The sequence below is a fragment of the Cucurbita pepo genome, chromosome LG19 (genome assembly GCF_002806865.2).
Source record: "Cucurbita pepo subsp. pepo cultivar mu-cu-16 chromosome LG19, ASM280686v2, whole genome shotgun sequence".
NCBI lineage: Eukaryota > Viridiplantae > Streptophyta > Magnoliopsida > Cucurbitales > Cucurbitaceae > Cucurbita > Cucurbita pepo.
In genome coordinates this window covers 5,587,867-5,603,524 of record NC_036656.1, presented here as the reverse complement: position 1 = coordinate 5,603,524, position 15,658 = coordinate 5,587,867, and the positions used below count along the sequence as shown (strand labels likewise).

The 15,658-nt window shown below is 36.4% G+C and overlaps 3 protein-coding genes across 8 annotated transcripts; 2 read left to right on the top strand and 1 right to left on the bottom strand.

Moving 5' to 3' along the window:
* Positions 1 to 392: 392 nt before the first annotated feature.
* Positions 393 to 5,370, bottom strand: LOC111781070 (tRNA-dihydrouridine(20) synthase [NAD(P)+]-like). 4 transcript variants are annotated; one of them, XR_002812944.1, is made up of 10 exons: positions 5,212 to 5,370; positions 4,828 to 4,933; positions 4,147 to 4,285; positions 2,704 to 2,812; positions 2,452 to 2,588; positions 1,520 to 1,656; positions 1,264 to 1,370; positions 983 to 1,110; positions 673 to 813; positions 393 to 558 (listed from the first exon to the last, which is right to left on the bottom strand). XR_002812944.1 is itself a non-coding variant. In XM_023661478.1 (9 exons), exons 1-9 carry the CDS (start codon positions 5,254 to 5,256, stop codon positions 744 to 746), a joined length of 978 nt encoding a protein of 325 aa, XP_023517246.1. In that variant the 5' UTR covers positions 5,257 to 5,370; the 3' UTR covers positions 393 to 743. The 4 variants fall into 4 exon arrangements, 2 of the variants coding, with proteins under 2 accessions (XP_023517246.1, XP_023517247.1); XR_002812945.1 differs by having other exon boundaries at positions 393 to 813; positions 1,259 to 1,370; XM_023661478.1 differs by having other exon boundaries at positions 393 to 813.
* Positions 5,371 to 6,663: 1,293 nt separating this feature from the next.
* On the top strand, positions 6,664 to 9,352 carry LOC111781678 (phosphoenolpyruvate carboxykinase (ATP)-like). The gene is made up of 10 exons (XM_023662364.1): positions 6,664 to 6,869; positions 6,944 to 7,122; positions 7,209 to 7,362; positions 7,485 to 7,670; positions 7,748 to 8,046; positions 8,119 to 8,292; positions 8,377 to 8,442; positions 8,511 to 8,689; positions 8,769 to 9,107; positions 9,184 to 9,352. The coding sequence occupies exons 1-10, from the start codon at positions 6,664 to 6,666 to the stop codon at positions 9,325 to 9,327; spliced, it is 1,926 nt and encodes a 641-aa protein (XP_023518132.1). The 3' UTR covers positions 9,328 to 9,352.
* Positions 9,353 to 11,033: 1,681 nt separating this feature from the next.
* On the top strand, positions 11,034 to 15,549 carry LOC111781926 (protein SPT2 homolog). 3 transcript variants are annotated; one of them, XM_023662662.1, is made up of 10 exons: positions 11,034 to 11,321; positions 12,142 to 12,368; positions 12,858 to 12,975; positions 13,437 to 13,505; positions 13,601 to 13,721; positions 13,833 to 14,054; positions 14,094 to 14,434; positions 14,539 to 14,684; positions 14,963 to 15,049; positions 15,137 to 15,549. In XM_023662662.1, the coding sequence occupies exons 2-10, from the start codon at positions 12,142 to 12,144 to the stop codon at positions 15,243 to 15,245; spliced, it is 1,440 nt and encodes a 479-aa protein (XP_023518430.1). In that variant the 5' UTR covers positions 11,034 to 11,321; the 3' UTR covers positions 15,246 to 15,549. The 3 variants fall into 3 exon arrangements, with proteins under 3 accessions (XP_023518430.1, XP_023518429.1, XP_023518428.1); XM_023662661.1 differs by having other exon boundaries at positions 12,137 to 12,368; positions 13,833 to 14,434; XM_023662660.1 differs by having other exon boundaries at positions 11,035 to 11,321; positions 13,833 to 14,434.
* The last annotated feature ends 109 nt before the right edge of the window (positions 15,550 to 15,658 follow it).

Below are 15,658 nucleotides of genomic sequence, written 5' to 3'. Positions count from 1 at the left end.
TTCTTACTTACAGTCATACAACATTGCTTTCAATCTTTATTTAACTTTTTAAAAACTATTTTTAAATGTATAAAACATTTCTCGCAAACGCGACTCGAGGCTCAAGCATACGCCGACGTTATCCGCAAAGTCTGAATTTCTCACGGACAACTTATTTGTTGGATTAGAACAAATACCGCACAATTATTATCCCGCTATCGCGCAAGAGTATGATTGTAACAAGTGAAATTAGAGCTGCTTGTCACAATTATTGAGCATTCAACTGATGAGTGCTCGCTCCATGGACAAATTAGAAGATTGTAATGGTAATTAGATAGAAAATTTGGCAAACTTATGGTATGGGTCGTGTCAATTTGGTCAAATGTTTATGAGTAAAATGAATTCATGATTCGTGTTTTTAACCCATTGATTGATTGAACGATTGGTATTGAAATCAACGAACTGGATGAATTTGGCAACAATAAGCCAAAGCTTTCACCTTGGAACATCCTAGAACCATAAATACGCATTCCAGAAAAGCAAATAAAGCCAGGCATCATCTGCGGCAGCTTAATAACTCTGTGTTTTTAACACGACAAGAATGAAAGGGTAAGAAATATGTTAGTATTGAGCTGCTGTAGAGCACATCCAACTTCTCCATAACTAATAAAACGGGTTTAACTGAGAGAGTACCGAGGTTGTTCATTTCTCAGCTTCCATGTCGAAGCAATGAGCAGCGTCTCTGATCCGACCTACGAACGATGTCATCTACTTCCATCGAACAAACGCTTCTCTTGAACAAATTGATTGTACTTTTCCTCACCATAAAGTTTCCTATATATCATACATAGAATAAAAGATGGCATGATTAGCTTCCAACTAGCGTGCTATATCAGTTCAAATGCAATTAAAATTAAAATGATCATGAAGAACGTCTAGCATCCCACAAGATGGCACTATTAATTATAAATTAACAGCAAAAAAAGAAAGAAAAAAAACTTACGCTAGATCTGCCAATGTATCAGATTTTATCACGGCCTTTCCTTCTGGCAGTTCAAGGCAAGAATAATGCATTATCATTTCTTTTAGCGTGTGCTTTGTACTTTTGATATCATTGTCCCACGAGATGCTCTGAGTTCAACACAACAAATCAGTCGCTTCAAATTCAGTTCGTGAATGTGTGTCTGCATCTATATATTCTTACAAGGGCAGTGTACAGCTCTACAGCATCAACTCTAATTGATTCATTGACTAAATGTACTGCGTACATGATATGTACCTCACCTTTCTAACATATTCTCTTTTCACCTCTTCCCATGGTAATTTGCCATCTGCAGAGAAGATTGAAGCGTTCCAAAGCGCTCCTCGAGCAACCATTACTGACGAAGCACCTTGAGCAATACCAAATTGTTTTAATATATAAAGCAAGAGATCATGAATGAACCATATTCAAAATTATTTTGATTATAATCAACCCATTCACTAAAGAGAAATTCAGGCATCATCAAGATATCCATAAAACAGTGCCTTTTGAGCAAACCTGTAGCAACTTTGATATGGTGAAAATCTTCGTACTCAAAGATATCACCGTTCGCAATAACCGGGACAGACAATGCTGCCACGACATCTGCAATCTCACTCCACTTAGCTGGATCTCTGGGCCTATCTGCAACTCTTCTGCAAGTTATCGAGCACGACTACAAAAACATATTAAAATAAAATGAAAACAAAGAGCACATACAAAACTTACAGAAGTATCACTTGGAACTAAAAGGTCTGATGAAATACAACTCGGCATTTTTTATTTTTTATTTTTCCTTTTGTCTTTCTAACTGATGTAATACAATTCAGTGTCAACCCAAAATGATACCAACTGCCTCCTTTACTTATAAACAAGCGGCCTCTCACAGTAGTCTGCCCTCTGAGCATGCTTGGTAGCACATATTCTGCTTCCTAGAAATCTCTCAAACCTACTATCCCCTTATGAAAAAAAAACTGTAAGCCTTAAAATGCAAGAGACTCGTCCAAATTACTACCCTCCTTAAAGCATGAAATTATATCTAATAGTTTCTAGCTAATGAACGTCCACAAAATTACATCTAAATAACTAGCTAGTGAACGGACATATGACATATCTGCTTCTACCGTTTGAGACTTTCTTTCATTGTTCTGTACAACAGAATTCAATCTTTTAAGGTTGATACATATTTATCACCTCCACTCTCAGATAGCATGTTTAAGAAAACGTCAACAATGTCAGTGTGGGCTTAAAATGAAATGACCATGTTAACTTTGAGAACAATGCACTAACATAGACGACCAAACCAATCCAATTTTACCAAGAAAGGGAAAAAGGATCAATTTGCATGAGAACCATTCTCAATCAATTCCAGAAAGCATAAATTTCTTGAAGAAGTTCACTAGTCCGTGATAGTATTAAATAAAAGGAAACTGCAGAAACCAGAAGATCACCTTCCATGAACAGCAAGAGCTGAAACGCCAGTTGTCTCTATTCGCCTAGCTAACTCCACTGTATCCTGAGATGAATTTAAAAGTCGAATCTTACAGGTAATTGGAATGTCCAAGTTCCTCCTCAATGTTGTCAAAATCTAAATTAAAAAACATACAAATAAAAGGTGAATAGGTAAGTAACATGTTACAAATATAGAAGAGAGAGAATAATTTAGAAAACTATATCAATTCGTAACGATACGAATTGCGTACATCATGAATAAGGTCTGGCTTCTTCAACAGTGCAGCACCCATGCCCCCACTGATGGAAAACGACTTAGGGCAACCCATATTGATATCTATTGCAGCAACGTCTTGACACCTAAAAAGGAAAATTCTCCATCACTTATACAAATATAGCTTCATTAGAAAAAGAAACATTCTTCTCTAACTAAAGACCTAATTCTCTCATATCAATAAAAATTGTAACTAAATCAGCTTGAAATAACTAAGGTCAGTTTGAACACAATTTTATTTCTGGTTTTTTGTATTTTGAAATTTACGAGTGTCTCCTCACGAGTTTTTGGTAAGTTTTTCACCTTCGTCGACAACACATTTGATTTCTAGACAAAATTTCGAAAGCAAAATAAAGCTTTTTAACACTACTTTATTTTTGGTTTCCAAAATTTGGGTTGGAACTTTACAAGTATATGTGAAAACAGTGTTTACAAGTTTAATTTTCAAAATCAGAAAACCAAACAAAATGATTATCAAATAGGGCCTAAAGAAAGGAAATACTTCCACAACAATATAGTACAAAGATGACACATGACTTATAATAAGTAAACCAAGCAAAGCAATAAACCAGAGAACGCTAAAGTACAAATAGCCTGCACCAAAAACCTAGCAATATAATGCAACAGCTCACAGAAATCAACTTTCAATTACTAAGAGACATTTAAAAGCATCAATAAATAACCCTTTCTTACAGTCAAATTGAATAGGAACTCTCTCTTAATTTGCCAAAATTTTGTACCAGAGGTTCAATCTGTCATAATAGCAACCACCGGATGTTGCTTTGGCAGACGAACTGAACAAGTTTGGCTAAACCTTAACTAAAAGCCTATAGCCGAGGGAAAGACAATGAAAACAAACAGTTTCTAGGAACAAAAACCTATCATACTGTTTATTCACACAAAATAGACCATTTACCCACATCCAATCTTGAGTAGCAATCTATGCCTAATCAATTAATAGGTTTCATTTTGTAAGAAATCGGACTGAAAATTTCTTAATTGTTCCCAATTAGTACCTAATCAAAACCTAAAATGAAAGAGAACAGGAAATAATCAACTTAGCCAATAGAATCTCATGAAGTTATCACGAGCATCACATTAAATGAATAAAAAAAGAGAACTAGCGACTAAAAAATAAGTTCTATCCATAACTGAGCCTGTTAAGAAAGAAAAATCATGTCCATCCCGTTAATTGAAGAACTTTTAAAAAAAATACTAAAATTACTACCAAAATTTAGTTCGATCTATAACAGAGCCTATTAATAAAGACACTTAGTTGCAGGATAAAAAAAATGATTACAAATTTGTGCAAAGTAAGGAACAGGCAGGCCGGGACTTGATACTCGCAGGATCATAAAAGCATCAAACTTGCAAGAATTAGGCTGTATAATCAAAGAAAAATTGGGAGTAACGAACTTACACTAGTTGAGCAGCACTTAAAGCCCTCACAGCATTAGAAGTACCCATTTGAAAAACAACTTGATTTTTTTCTAGGCTGCAAGTCCTGAAAACAACATTGTCTGTCCCCTTTTCTACGAAATCGACTGCACCAACGTGCTCTAGATGACAAAGAGAAGTATCAGAAGTCTTATAATTGGTGAATAAAAGGGAAAAGGCTATGCTTATTGTGACCTTCATTTTCTCAGCCACTTACCAAGCACAACATTTTTTCTTCTAATTGAAGTCGTATTTATAGAAGAAAGGTAAAAATTCCAACATATTGTTTGGGCTTTGGATAAATAATTGAAAAGATGGATAAATGATAGTGTCCAACAAACACATTCATAAATATCAATAGAGAATGAGAAAAGGCCTGGATTTCTCCCAATTTCGAAGTTATGGTTGAAGTCAACACATCACTTTACGGATCAAAGTTCCATTTTAGTGCCCCCTAACATAAAGGCGAGTTTTTCAAGGTGGGTGCATTTCCGCTGCCTGTGTTCATTTTTGTGTCCGTTCGTATCGCAAAGCTTTTCTTAGTGAAAAAGACTTCATACGAACATAGTAACACTTGTATTTCATGACTTTTGCACTTAGTGAGAAAGTACAATTGAAAACCAATACCTTAAAAAACTTCAACAATAGAGAGGAGGAAAAGTACCATTTATTCTACGCTCGCATTTGATCATCTTATGGTCAATAATTTCCTCTCCATAGGTGATGTCTGCACCGTAATGTGCAGCTAATAATCTAAACGGCAAAGTCCCCTGAAAACAAGAAGGACCAATCACAAAGGACTACACGATTAAGATTTAATTGGCGGGAATTTTGCAAGAAATAACTACGATTGAAATATATACTGATAAAGCAAGCAGAGGAACCTAAACAATACGAACTAAGCTAAATCCCATAACATAGCTTGACATCTAAACCGAAACAATCGAGCGAGAATTTTGCAAGAAATAACTCCTAAGATTAAGAGAGATACTCGACTAACTAACAAGAACAACTCAAGCAGTGGATACAATAATTTCGTCGAACTTACTACGCGAACCATGGGAGCAAGGACGAGCTTGTTCTCGTAATCCATCTTAACCGTGAGCGGTCGGACCAGAAAATCAAGCAACTATTTCTACGTCTTCTCCTCCGGCTAACCGTAGGCCGGAAAACTGAAATGTAGAACAGAGTTCACAATGGGCTGGACTCTGACCTGGGCTTTCGGTCTATTTGTTCACTCTCTTTTAAATCTCTATGTCATTACTTGTAACTATGCCAAGCCTACTACGGGACATTTTATTTTTTGGGCTTACTTTTCATATTTCCTCTCATCTTTAAAAGAAATTTTCACGAACTTATAAAAACTATTTCGTTCTCTTTGGATGGAATTCCACCTTGTGCCTTTCTCCAATCCTCGCTGGCACATGTTCCATGCCCGGCTTGAAAATCATTTCTAATGGCTCAAGCCTAGTGCAAGCATATATTGTCTTCTTTAAAATTTTCCCTCAAAGTTTTTAATATACGGTTGTGAGAGAGTTTCACACTCTTATAAATAATGTTTCGTTCTCCTCCCCTCGTTTCTTTCTCCAATCAACGTGGGATCTCACAATCCACCTCGTGCCTTTCTCCAATCCTCGCTGGCACATTGCCCCATGCCTAACTCTGATATCATTTGTAACGGCTGAAGCCTAGTGCAAGCATATATTGTCTTCTTTAAAATTTCCCCTCAAGATTTTTAATACATTAGTGGGAGAGAAATTCACACTCTTATAAATAATATTTCGCTCTCCTCCCCAATCAATGTAGAATCTCACAATTCACCCAGGAAACAACGTTCTCACCGGTACTCATATCTCTCTCCTGATATCTCACATATTAATTACACATTCTTAATATTTTATATAACTATCCATATTCCAATTTCTAAAGTTTTAAGTTTTCTAATATTTTGGAGTAATAATCAAAATATCAATATTTAAAAAATAATAATAAAAGGCTAAATTAACCAACTATTTTATTTTTTTTAGTGAAAGAAATTGAATCCAAAAATTGATGTGATAGTATAGATTTATACGACTCAACAATTTTAATTTATGAATTCTTAAAATGTGTGTTATATTGTATCTAAACTCTTTAAGAATTTAATACGAATTGTTATATTTGACGGAAAAAAAAATTGTCTATTTGAAATAAAAAGGGCTGAAAGTAAGTAAATAAATAAATAATTGTCGGGTCAACATGAAAAATTCTGCATCTTCCCAACAATCAGGTGGGTTGACCTTATTTGGCAAAAGACCAAAGGAAGAGATTACAATGATTCCGAGACCACCGGATCCTACATTCCCAAAATCCTAACTTTAGGCCCACCCGTGTATGTCGCACGTGTCTTCGTCCCTAGTTAGGCCTTTAAAAAGGCATCCATCCCCACGACACTAATCACGCATTCATCAAACTTCTTCACTCTTTTCAAAGCCTCTAAACAACTGTTCGTAGCAACGAGATGGCCGATAAGAAGATGGCGAACGGGAGCGGGAATGAAGTTTGCCACGACGACAGCTCGTCGCCGATCAAGGCTCAAACCATCGACGAACTTCACTGCCTGCAGAAGAAGCGATCGTCACCTAGTACTCCGATCGACTCGTCTCCCGGCGGCGTCTCTGCGCTTTCCGAAGAAGATCGCCAAAGGCAACAGCTACAGTCAATCAGGTACGGAAAAAACCACGATTTGTTTTGCCGTATGATAATATCATTATTTTAATATTTATTTGGTTGGAATCCAGTGCTTCGTTAGCATCGTTGACAAGAGAAACCGGGCCGAATGTGGTTAAAGGAGACCCGGCCCGGAAAACCGGAAGCTCCAAGGTTGCACACATGGCGCAGCATCAACTCGTACCCACCATTAATATCAGCGACAGCTCTATGAAATTCACACACGTGCTTTATAACCTCTCCCCTGCAGGTTTTTAAATCGATATTTAAATATTTTATTATATTGTATGAAATGACGTCATAGTTAAGGTGAACTTAAACGGTGTCGTTTTACAGAGTTGTACGAGCAGGCCATAAGGCATGAGAAAGGGTCGTTTATGACATCCACCGGAGCATTGGCGACGCTGTCGGGAGCGAAGACCGGTCGGTCTCCGAGAGACAAGCGAGTTGTTAAGGATGAGAATACCACAAAAGAGCTCTGGTGGGGAAAGTAAGTGAAAAAACGACGCCGTCGCAAAACCATGAGAGCTTATGCTTAAAGTGGACAATATCAAACCATTGTGGAGAGTCGCGTTCGTCTCACAATGATCTCTTATTTGTTATGGGTTGCAGGGGATCTCCAAACATTGAAATGGATGAGCACACTTTCATGGTCAACAGAGAGAGAGCCGTTGATTACTTGAACTCTCTCGACAAGGTCTTTGTCAACGACCAATTCTTGAATTGGGATCCCGAGAATAGAATCAAAGTTCGAATTGTCTCTGCCAGGGCTTACCACTCGCTCTTTATGCACAACATGTAAAGTAAATTAGGAATCACTAATTTTCACAATAGTATAATATTATCCACTTTAAGCATAAGTTTTTTTATCGCAGGTGCATTCGACCAACTGACGCAGAGTTGGCGAACTTTGGGCGACCAGATTTCACTATATACAATGCGGGGCAGTTCCCATGCAACCGTTTCACTCATTACATGACGTCGTCAACCAGCATAGATATGAATCTGGCAAGGAAGGAAATGGTGATCCTTGGAACCCAATACGCCGGTGAGATGAAGAAAGGGTTGTTCAGTCTCATGCATTATCTCATGCCCAAGCGAGAGATTCTCTCCTTGCATTCTGGGTGCAATATGGGCAAAAACGGCGACGTAGCCCTCTTCTTTGGATTATCGGGTATGCCATAACGTGTTAAGCCTCCTAACACCTCAATCCATCAATTTTTTAACGTTAATGTGTTTGTTTTAGGGACGGGAAAGACTACTTTATCTACAGATCACAACCGATATTTAATTGGCGATGACGAACATTGTTGGACTAACACCGGCGTATCAAACATCGAAGGAGGTTGCTATGCTAAATGCATTGACCTTTCTCGTGAGAAAGAACCCGATATTTGGAACGCCATCAAATTCGGAACTGGTAATAATAATAATAATAATAATAATAATTTTTAAAGTATTTAATCTTGGTGATTAACCTCGCTAAAATTACTTGGATTGACAGTGTTGGAGAATGTAGTGTTCGAAGAGCACACTAGAGAGGTCGACTATTCGGACAATTCAGTTACAGGTATAAATGAATTAGACGTTAATTAAATTAATTTTATTATTATTAATTATTTAATGTTTTTTATACAGAGAACACCCGAGCAGCGTATCCAATCGAGTACATACCGAACGCTAAGATACCATGCGTGGGGCCGCACCCAAAGAACGTTATATTATTGGCTTGCGACGCATTTGGTGTTCTTCCCCCCGTGAGCAAGCTCAATTTGGCTCAAACCATGTACCATTTCATCAGTGGATACACTGCATTGGTAAAAAAAAAAAACACTTTTTTTACGGTGTGACTTCGTTTTTTTTACTGTTGGAATTGAGTGAAATTGGAAATTATAGGTGGCTGGAACAGAAGACGGCATAAAAGAGCCACAAGCGACATTCTCGGCTTGTTTTGGCGCGGCTTTCATAATGATGCATCCGACCAAGTACGCCGCCATGCTCGCCGACAAGATGCGGAAGCACGGGGCCACTGGCTGGCTCGTCAACACTGGCTGGTCCGGCGGCCGATATGGCTCCGGTAGCCGTATTAAGCTTTCTTACACCAGAAAAATCATCGACGCTATTCATTCCGGCGAGCTCCTGAAAGCCCAGTTCCGTAAAACTGAAGTTTTTGGACTTGAAATCCCCAACGCCATTGAAGGAGTTCCGTCGGAGATTTTGGACCCAATGAACACCGTAAGAAAAGTGGCATTCAATTACGCTATAGGTAGTGAAAAATTTATCGCTGATTTTGATTTTGGGGTTTTTGCAGTGGTCGGACAAGGGTGCGTATAAAGAAACGCTACAGAAACTGGCGACTCTGTTCAAGAACAATTTTGAGACATTTACGAATTACAAGATTGGCACAGACAATACTCTGACAGAGGAAATCCTTGCTGCTGGACCCAAAATTTAATATATATATATATATATATATAAAGCTGTTGCTGACGTGGAAAATAAATAATTTATTAATGTATTTTCATTTTTGGTTCTTCCAATTTTGTTTAGGACGCTGTTTTGCTTCTGTTTCCATTTGTATTCCAGAGGCAAAAGTTAGGAAATCAGGGAGACATATTTAATGCAATTTCTAAAGAATTGTTTTCTTCTTTGGCTTCTTCTTCTAATTATTACTGTCTTCACTGTAATCAGAGGAATCGATCAAATGGGTAAAAATAAATTAAATTCAATACCATAAAAAACGTGTCTTGGACATATAATTTGATCCATAAATATGTAATTCTAGTCTTAATCAAGTTTAGTCCAAACCACAATTCTAGTTAATGAGGTATGATAAAAAAATTTAATTGTTGTGTCCAAACTCTTCTATAATCGATGCTAACTGTTTTGTGTAAGAGTATATTTGTCTAGAATTTAATTTTTAAAGTTGTTATGAATAATTAAATTAGTAATAAAGAAATTAATAAAAATGAATCACCGTGTTTGTGGCAAAGGTTATGAACAATTTTCAATAAGATAATATTATTTTATGTAATTGAAATTTGACTTTTTTAAAATTGTTTATATTATATTTGAACTAATGTGATCGAATTCAATAGAATGTCTAATGACGTATTTATAGTACTTTTTATTGATGTAAAAAAATTCATAAATAGTGACGTTTTTTTTGTATGAAAATTTTAAATAGCATTAAAATTACAAATTAAAAAAAGTATGACTCGTTATAGCATAAAACAATGCTAGAAAAGAGCTAGAAATTTAAATACATCTACATATTTTTAAATACAGTGAAATATCAATAACAACCTATAGGGTACGTTGGTGAAGAAACAAGATGGAAGAATTCGACCAAAAAAAAAGACAATATATATATATAAACAAAAATAATTATTTACGAAAGACAAATTTAAAACTTCAATAAATAAATTCAAAATTAATGATTTAAATTTTGAGAAATGATTTAAAATTGTTTATCAAGAAAAATTAAAAGGAGTGCATTTGGTTATTTTTGTTTGAATGCTAACTTGAAATAATAATTAAAAAAAAAAAACAAAATTTAAATATGATATTAAATAAAAATACAAAGACTAATTTGCTCCCAAGTTCTATGAAAAAAGTTGATATTTTAATTAGAAAAACGCGTTGATCTGAAATTATCTTGCAATAACAAACAATGAAATTCACTTGAAACATTTGATTTTACAACCAATCAAATCTAAATTTTATTTTTTAATTAACCAAAACTAATTTATGAATTTAAACATAGCTGTTTATGTGGGAGGGCAAATTAGTAAACTCAAATACATTTGTATAAAGAAAAGTAATTTATAATTAATTAACTTTCGAAAGAAGTTAAGATAACAAGGATAATTTTGGGCCGAGCGTGAAAGCAATCCTCGTAAATGGGCCGAGCGTGAGGTCCAAATGCTTATACATTTGGGCCAACCAATTGGCCCAATAAGACGCACGTACAGAACAGCGTGCCGCGTAACCTAAACGCGGATTAGCAAACAGCGAGAGAGAGGGAGAAAAATGGAAGTAAAGCGCGCAAAAACTAAAATTACGCGGAAAACGATGAATTATTGGACGAAGTTAAATAAGGAAAAAAAGGGAGGGATTCCTTTTTGGCTTTAATAATGAATCTTTGGAAACTCATTTTTGTAAACGGACCAACGAGGCCTCCGCATACTCGACTCCCCCGGATTCACAATATGAATAGATCACGACGCCCCCAGCGCACGTTAGTACTGCCCCCTTCACTTCTCGCCCCTTCTCCTTCCGCTCCCTATTATATCTATCTTACCCCCGCGAAACCCCCTTTTTTCCGTTCGCCATTGGAATTCGTCTACACATCTCCACACTTCTCCTTTCCCCGCCTTGTTCTCCATTCTTTTTGCTCGATTTCGCCAAGGGTTCCATCCGATTCGAGGCTCTCTTGATCTTTTTTAGGTAATTTTTTTTTTTCTTGTTCGATCTGGATCCGGTTTTGATTGTGCGATTCATTGGATCTCGATTTGCTTTTTGCGATGTTTTTGTGTTACGTTTGGTTTGTTCAATGATTTTTCTTTTTGGGATTAGAGATCTGCCATTCCGATTTCGTCTGTTTTTCTTTTTCTTTTTTTAATTATTAGGGTTAGGTTAGATTTGGGTTGATTGAGTGAGTTCGATCTATTCTTTCGTTTTTTTCCCGACGCGTTTTTGTTCTTGCAAGATCGATCTCGTTGTTGTCCCGAATCTTCTTTTTCGCGTAATCGAGTTCGTTCATTTGAGTCATATTTTTAATCGCGATTTTTAGTTCAGTTTTCTCTTTTTTGGATTGGTTTGGTAAGATAGGCCTAGGGGGTTCTTACGTCGGATTGAGGAAACGATATTTCAACGGGTTATAAGGTAATTTTGATTCGGAATTTAGTGTAATTATCGATGAGATGATGTTATTTATTGTAATGCAGAATAATCTCTACTGTTTTTGAAGCTTTTAAATTGATGGAGTTCTGAACCACTCTACGTTTTGATGTGTGGAGAATTCTCATTCAGATTCAGAAGACGCTTTTAAATAATATCATTAATTGACATGTTTATTTATTTTCCCTTTGAGATTATATTTCCTTCTTGTGGTTTTGTATTTAGAAGTGTGAATGTTACTAAGCTCTCATGCTTGATTTTAGAAACATGGGATGACATCTTGAATGATGTTAAAAAAACATACATGTTTCGTTTCTTTTGGGGATTCTTGGAAAGTTTATACCATTAATCTTGTTGTGTAGCATAGATGGAACATTCGATGGAAGACTATGAGGATTATGATGAATATGAAGATGATGATCTAATTGATGACGGGGAGGAGGAATATGAAGAGGTAGAGGACCCTAAGCCTACCAAGGAAGAATTAGAATACCTTGCACTAAGGCAACGGCTGAAAGAAAAAATTAGAAAGCAGTCAAAAAAAGATGGTGGATCTCACTTGAGGTCTAGTTACAAGAAGCTTCCTTATGACAAGTAAGTTGCAGTCTGAAGCACGACATGATGGAATTTTGGTCATAACATGTTTGTCCATTTATTTTGTGATGTTTTCATGTTGGTAGCTTATAGTGTTGAAGTTAGTTCAGTATTAAAGTGGTTGTTGTCCTATTACACGATAAGGGACATAGATAATTATGAAGCAAGTGTAACTTACATTTGAATTAGTGGTGCATCTTTGAATTGTAGGTATATCATGTTTTTTTAATGATATGAATAGGAGACTAGTAGTTTTGGATCTTAGATTGCTGGGAAGTTTTTGAAACATGTATTGCAAGGTTTTCTTGTGCGTCTTTTCTCCTTTTATTTTCTATACAGCTGTACCAGCAGTTGGTTGCTGTAGCAGTGAGGAGCTTTTTTTTATAATAATTTTTCATGAACCAAAATGCATGTTACTTCCAACTATACACCTCTATACCAACTCAAATTTGATGTTAATTCCTGAAATTTTTATTTTAATCGCTGCAGTTTTGGTTCATTCTTTGGACCTTCTCAACCTGTCATTTCTCAAAGAGTAATTCAAGAAAGCAAATCATTATTAGAAAACCAGCACTTGGCATCTAGGGTTTCTGACCACGTTCATGATGTAAGTATCTTAACCTCCATATGTGGTTCTGGTTTCAATTTTGTGTATTTATGTGTGTAAAAGACAGATAGGAGAGTTTTTTTTTTCTCAATATAAATATTTTAAAAAATTGCTTGTCAGTTGACCATGTTTTGATTCTTTTATTACTGAGCTACCTTGAACATTGAAATCATGTATTGGTACACTCTTTCATAACACAGTTATTTTTTTTTTTAAAAAAATTTGATTCAATTTTCTGTTATTTCTAAAATTGCTGGGTTTGTTAACATATTTATTCCGTGTTATTTGTGACTGGCTGTTTCATCACAAGTAGACTTAAATGTTCAACCAATTGTTAGAACTGAATGTGGGAAAAGTTTTTTTTTTACACAATTTTTTGCATTTGCAATTTTTAATTTTGATTGCATTTATTAATGGTCTTTGAAGAATATTAGCCCTGATGATTAGGCTTGTGCTGGCAGAATAGGAAGAGTCCAGGTTCAAACAGTGTAGCTTCAAAGCCTAGGGTACCACCAAAAATCATAAATGAGGTACTTTGGCATTACTTCGTTAGATTATACACACTCACTATTTTCCCCCTCATCCACATTGTTGGATTTGATGGATATTATGAACTATCATACAGAAGAAAACGAAAGTTCAAACGTTGAAGGACACCAGAGACTACTCCTTTCTATTTTCCGAGGATGCAAATGTTCCTGCTCCTGCAAAGGAGTCCTCAACAAGTGTTTTTGCTCCAAGTACTGGTATGTTTCTGTTCAATCGTGTCGATTGTAGTTGTCAGTTTTTGATCTTTTAAAAAATTTAAATGTACATGAAAATGAAAGCTTATTTTTGTTTCTTTGACTCTTTTTTAGAGGCACGTTCAGCTCATGTTCCCATTAAAAGTAAACAGCCTCAGGGTAATCCTCGTCAGAATCTTCATGTCAGTCAAAATGTTAAGAAATCTGTTCCTATGAATGGCCAAATGCAGTCCAAAAACAAGTCAGTATCTTCTGGCAATCCTAATTTGTCAATGATGAAGGCTAAGAGACCATTGGGTAATAGCAACAATGGGAATGGCCCCGGGCGGCCAATGGGTAATAGCAACAACGGGAATGGCCCCGGGCGGCCAATGGGTAATAGCAACAACGGGAATGGTCCTGGTCGGCCAATGGGTAATGGCAGCAATGGAAATGGTCCTGGTCGACCTGTGGGTAATGGCAACAAAGTGAATGGTCCTGGTCGGCCTGTGGGCAATAGCAACAATGGGTATGGTCCTGGTCGGCAAATGGTGGCGCCAAAAGCCCCATCTGCTCTCATGCAGAAGAAACCTTCTCTACCAACTTCAAAGAGTCCTGTACCTGGTGTGCACAGACCATTACCAGCCAAAAAGCTTGAAGATAAGAGGAATGAGATGCGACCACCTTCTAAGGCCAAAATAGCACCAAATCGGCCAGTCTCATCATCGAGACCACAGGTTTCATTCTCTCTCATGCTAAGCTCACTTTCAATTTGTTTAAACTTGATTTTCTTAGCTGGTGCGGGATGTACCAACTCTTAACTGTGTTATGAAACCAACAGATGAGCAAACCACCGCCACAAAGACAGATTTCATCTCGTCCAGGTTTGAATGAACAGCGACCCAAGAAAAGGCCTGCAAGACCATATTCTGATGAGGAGGATGACGATGGTGGAGAAGCCATCAGTCTAATCAGAAAAATGTTCGGGTATAGATTTTTATTCTTTGATCTCTCTTGTGTTTAGAAATTAAAGTCAAGTTTATTGGAGAAAAAGCCTGTGACATGATACCATGGTTGGATGGATGTTTTTGTTTTATATATGGAAATCCAAACCTACTGATCATTAATAGTTATTCCATTTTTATCTTGTAACATGCGATAGTTTCTGACTCTTGTAATTGTTTTAGGATGCACAACTTATCTTTTCATTTGAACAATCTTGAAAATCATTTCATTTGAACAATCTGTCTCTGGCTTCTCTGCAGATATAATCCTGCAAGATTTTCCGGAGATGATGATGATAGCGATATGGAGGCCAACTTTGATGATATAATGATGGAGGAGAAAAGAAGGTAAAGCTATAATTACTCTATTCCTGTGATTCAGATTAACTTCTTATAATCGAAGGCTGTATTTACACATTTACTTGCCATACACAGTGCAAAAATAGCTAGGAAGGAGGATGAAGAGCAACTTCGTCTGATCCAAGAAGAAGAAGAACGGGAGAGGCGTGCGAGAATAAAAAGGCTTAAAAGAGCGAAGGCTTAAAAGAGCAAAGACCAGCAGTTAGTGATTCTTTGGGAAACTTTATATGGGCACATTTAATATTTTTGTTAGTTTGATGAATTCATGGAAGAAGTCCCCCTTCGCTTCAAGTCTCCGAGTTGGTTGTATTTTCAATTCACTTAGCACAAAAAGCTGCTGCCAGCTTAAATTATGGGGATTTCCTTTTTGTAGGTTCTCGAAATTTAATTTTTAACTTCGCCACAACAACATTGAAGTCACACCCTGTATTTACACCGAAGGCTCTATGGCGACCCAATTCACCTTCCATTTCTCAATAATATTCTACTACTGATCTTTATCCTTTACAATAGGATTTAAAAATTGAACTTATTTCAAGTAAAAATATAAATTACCCTAAAGACTATCTTAATCATAGATATAAGATTAAAGAATAT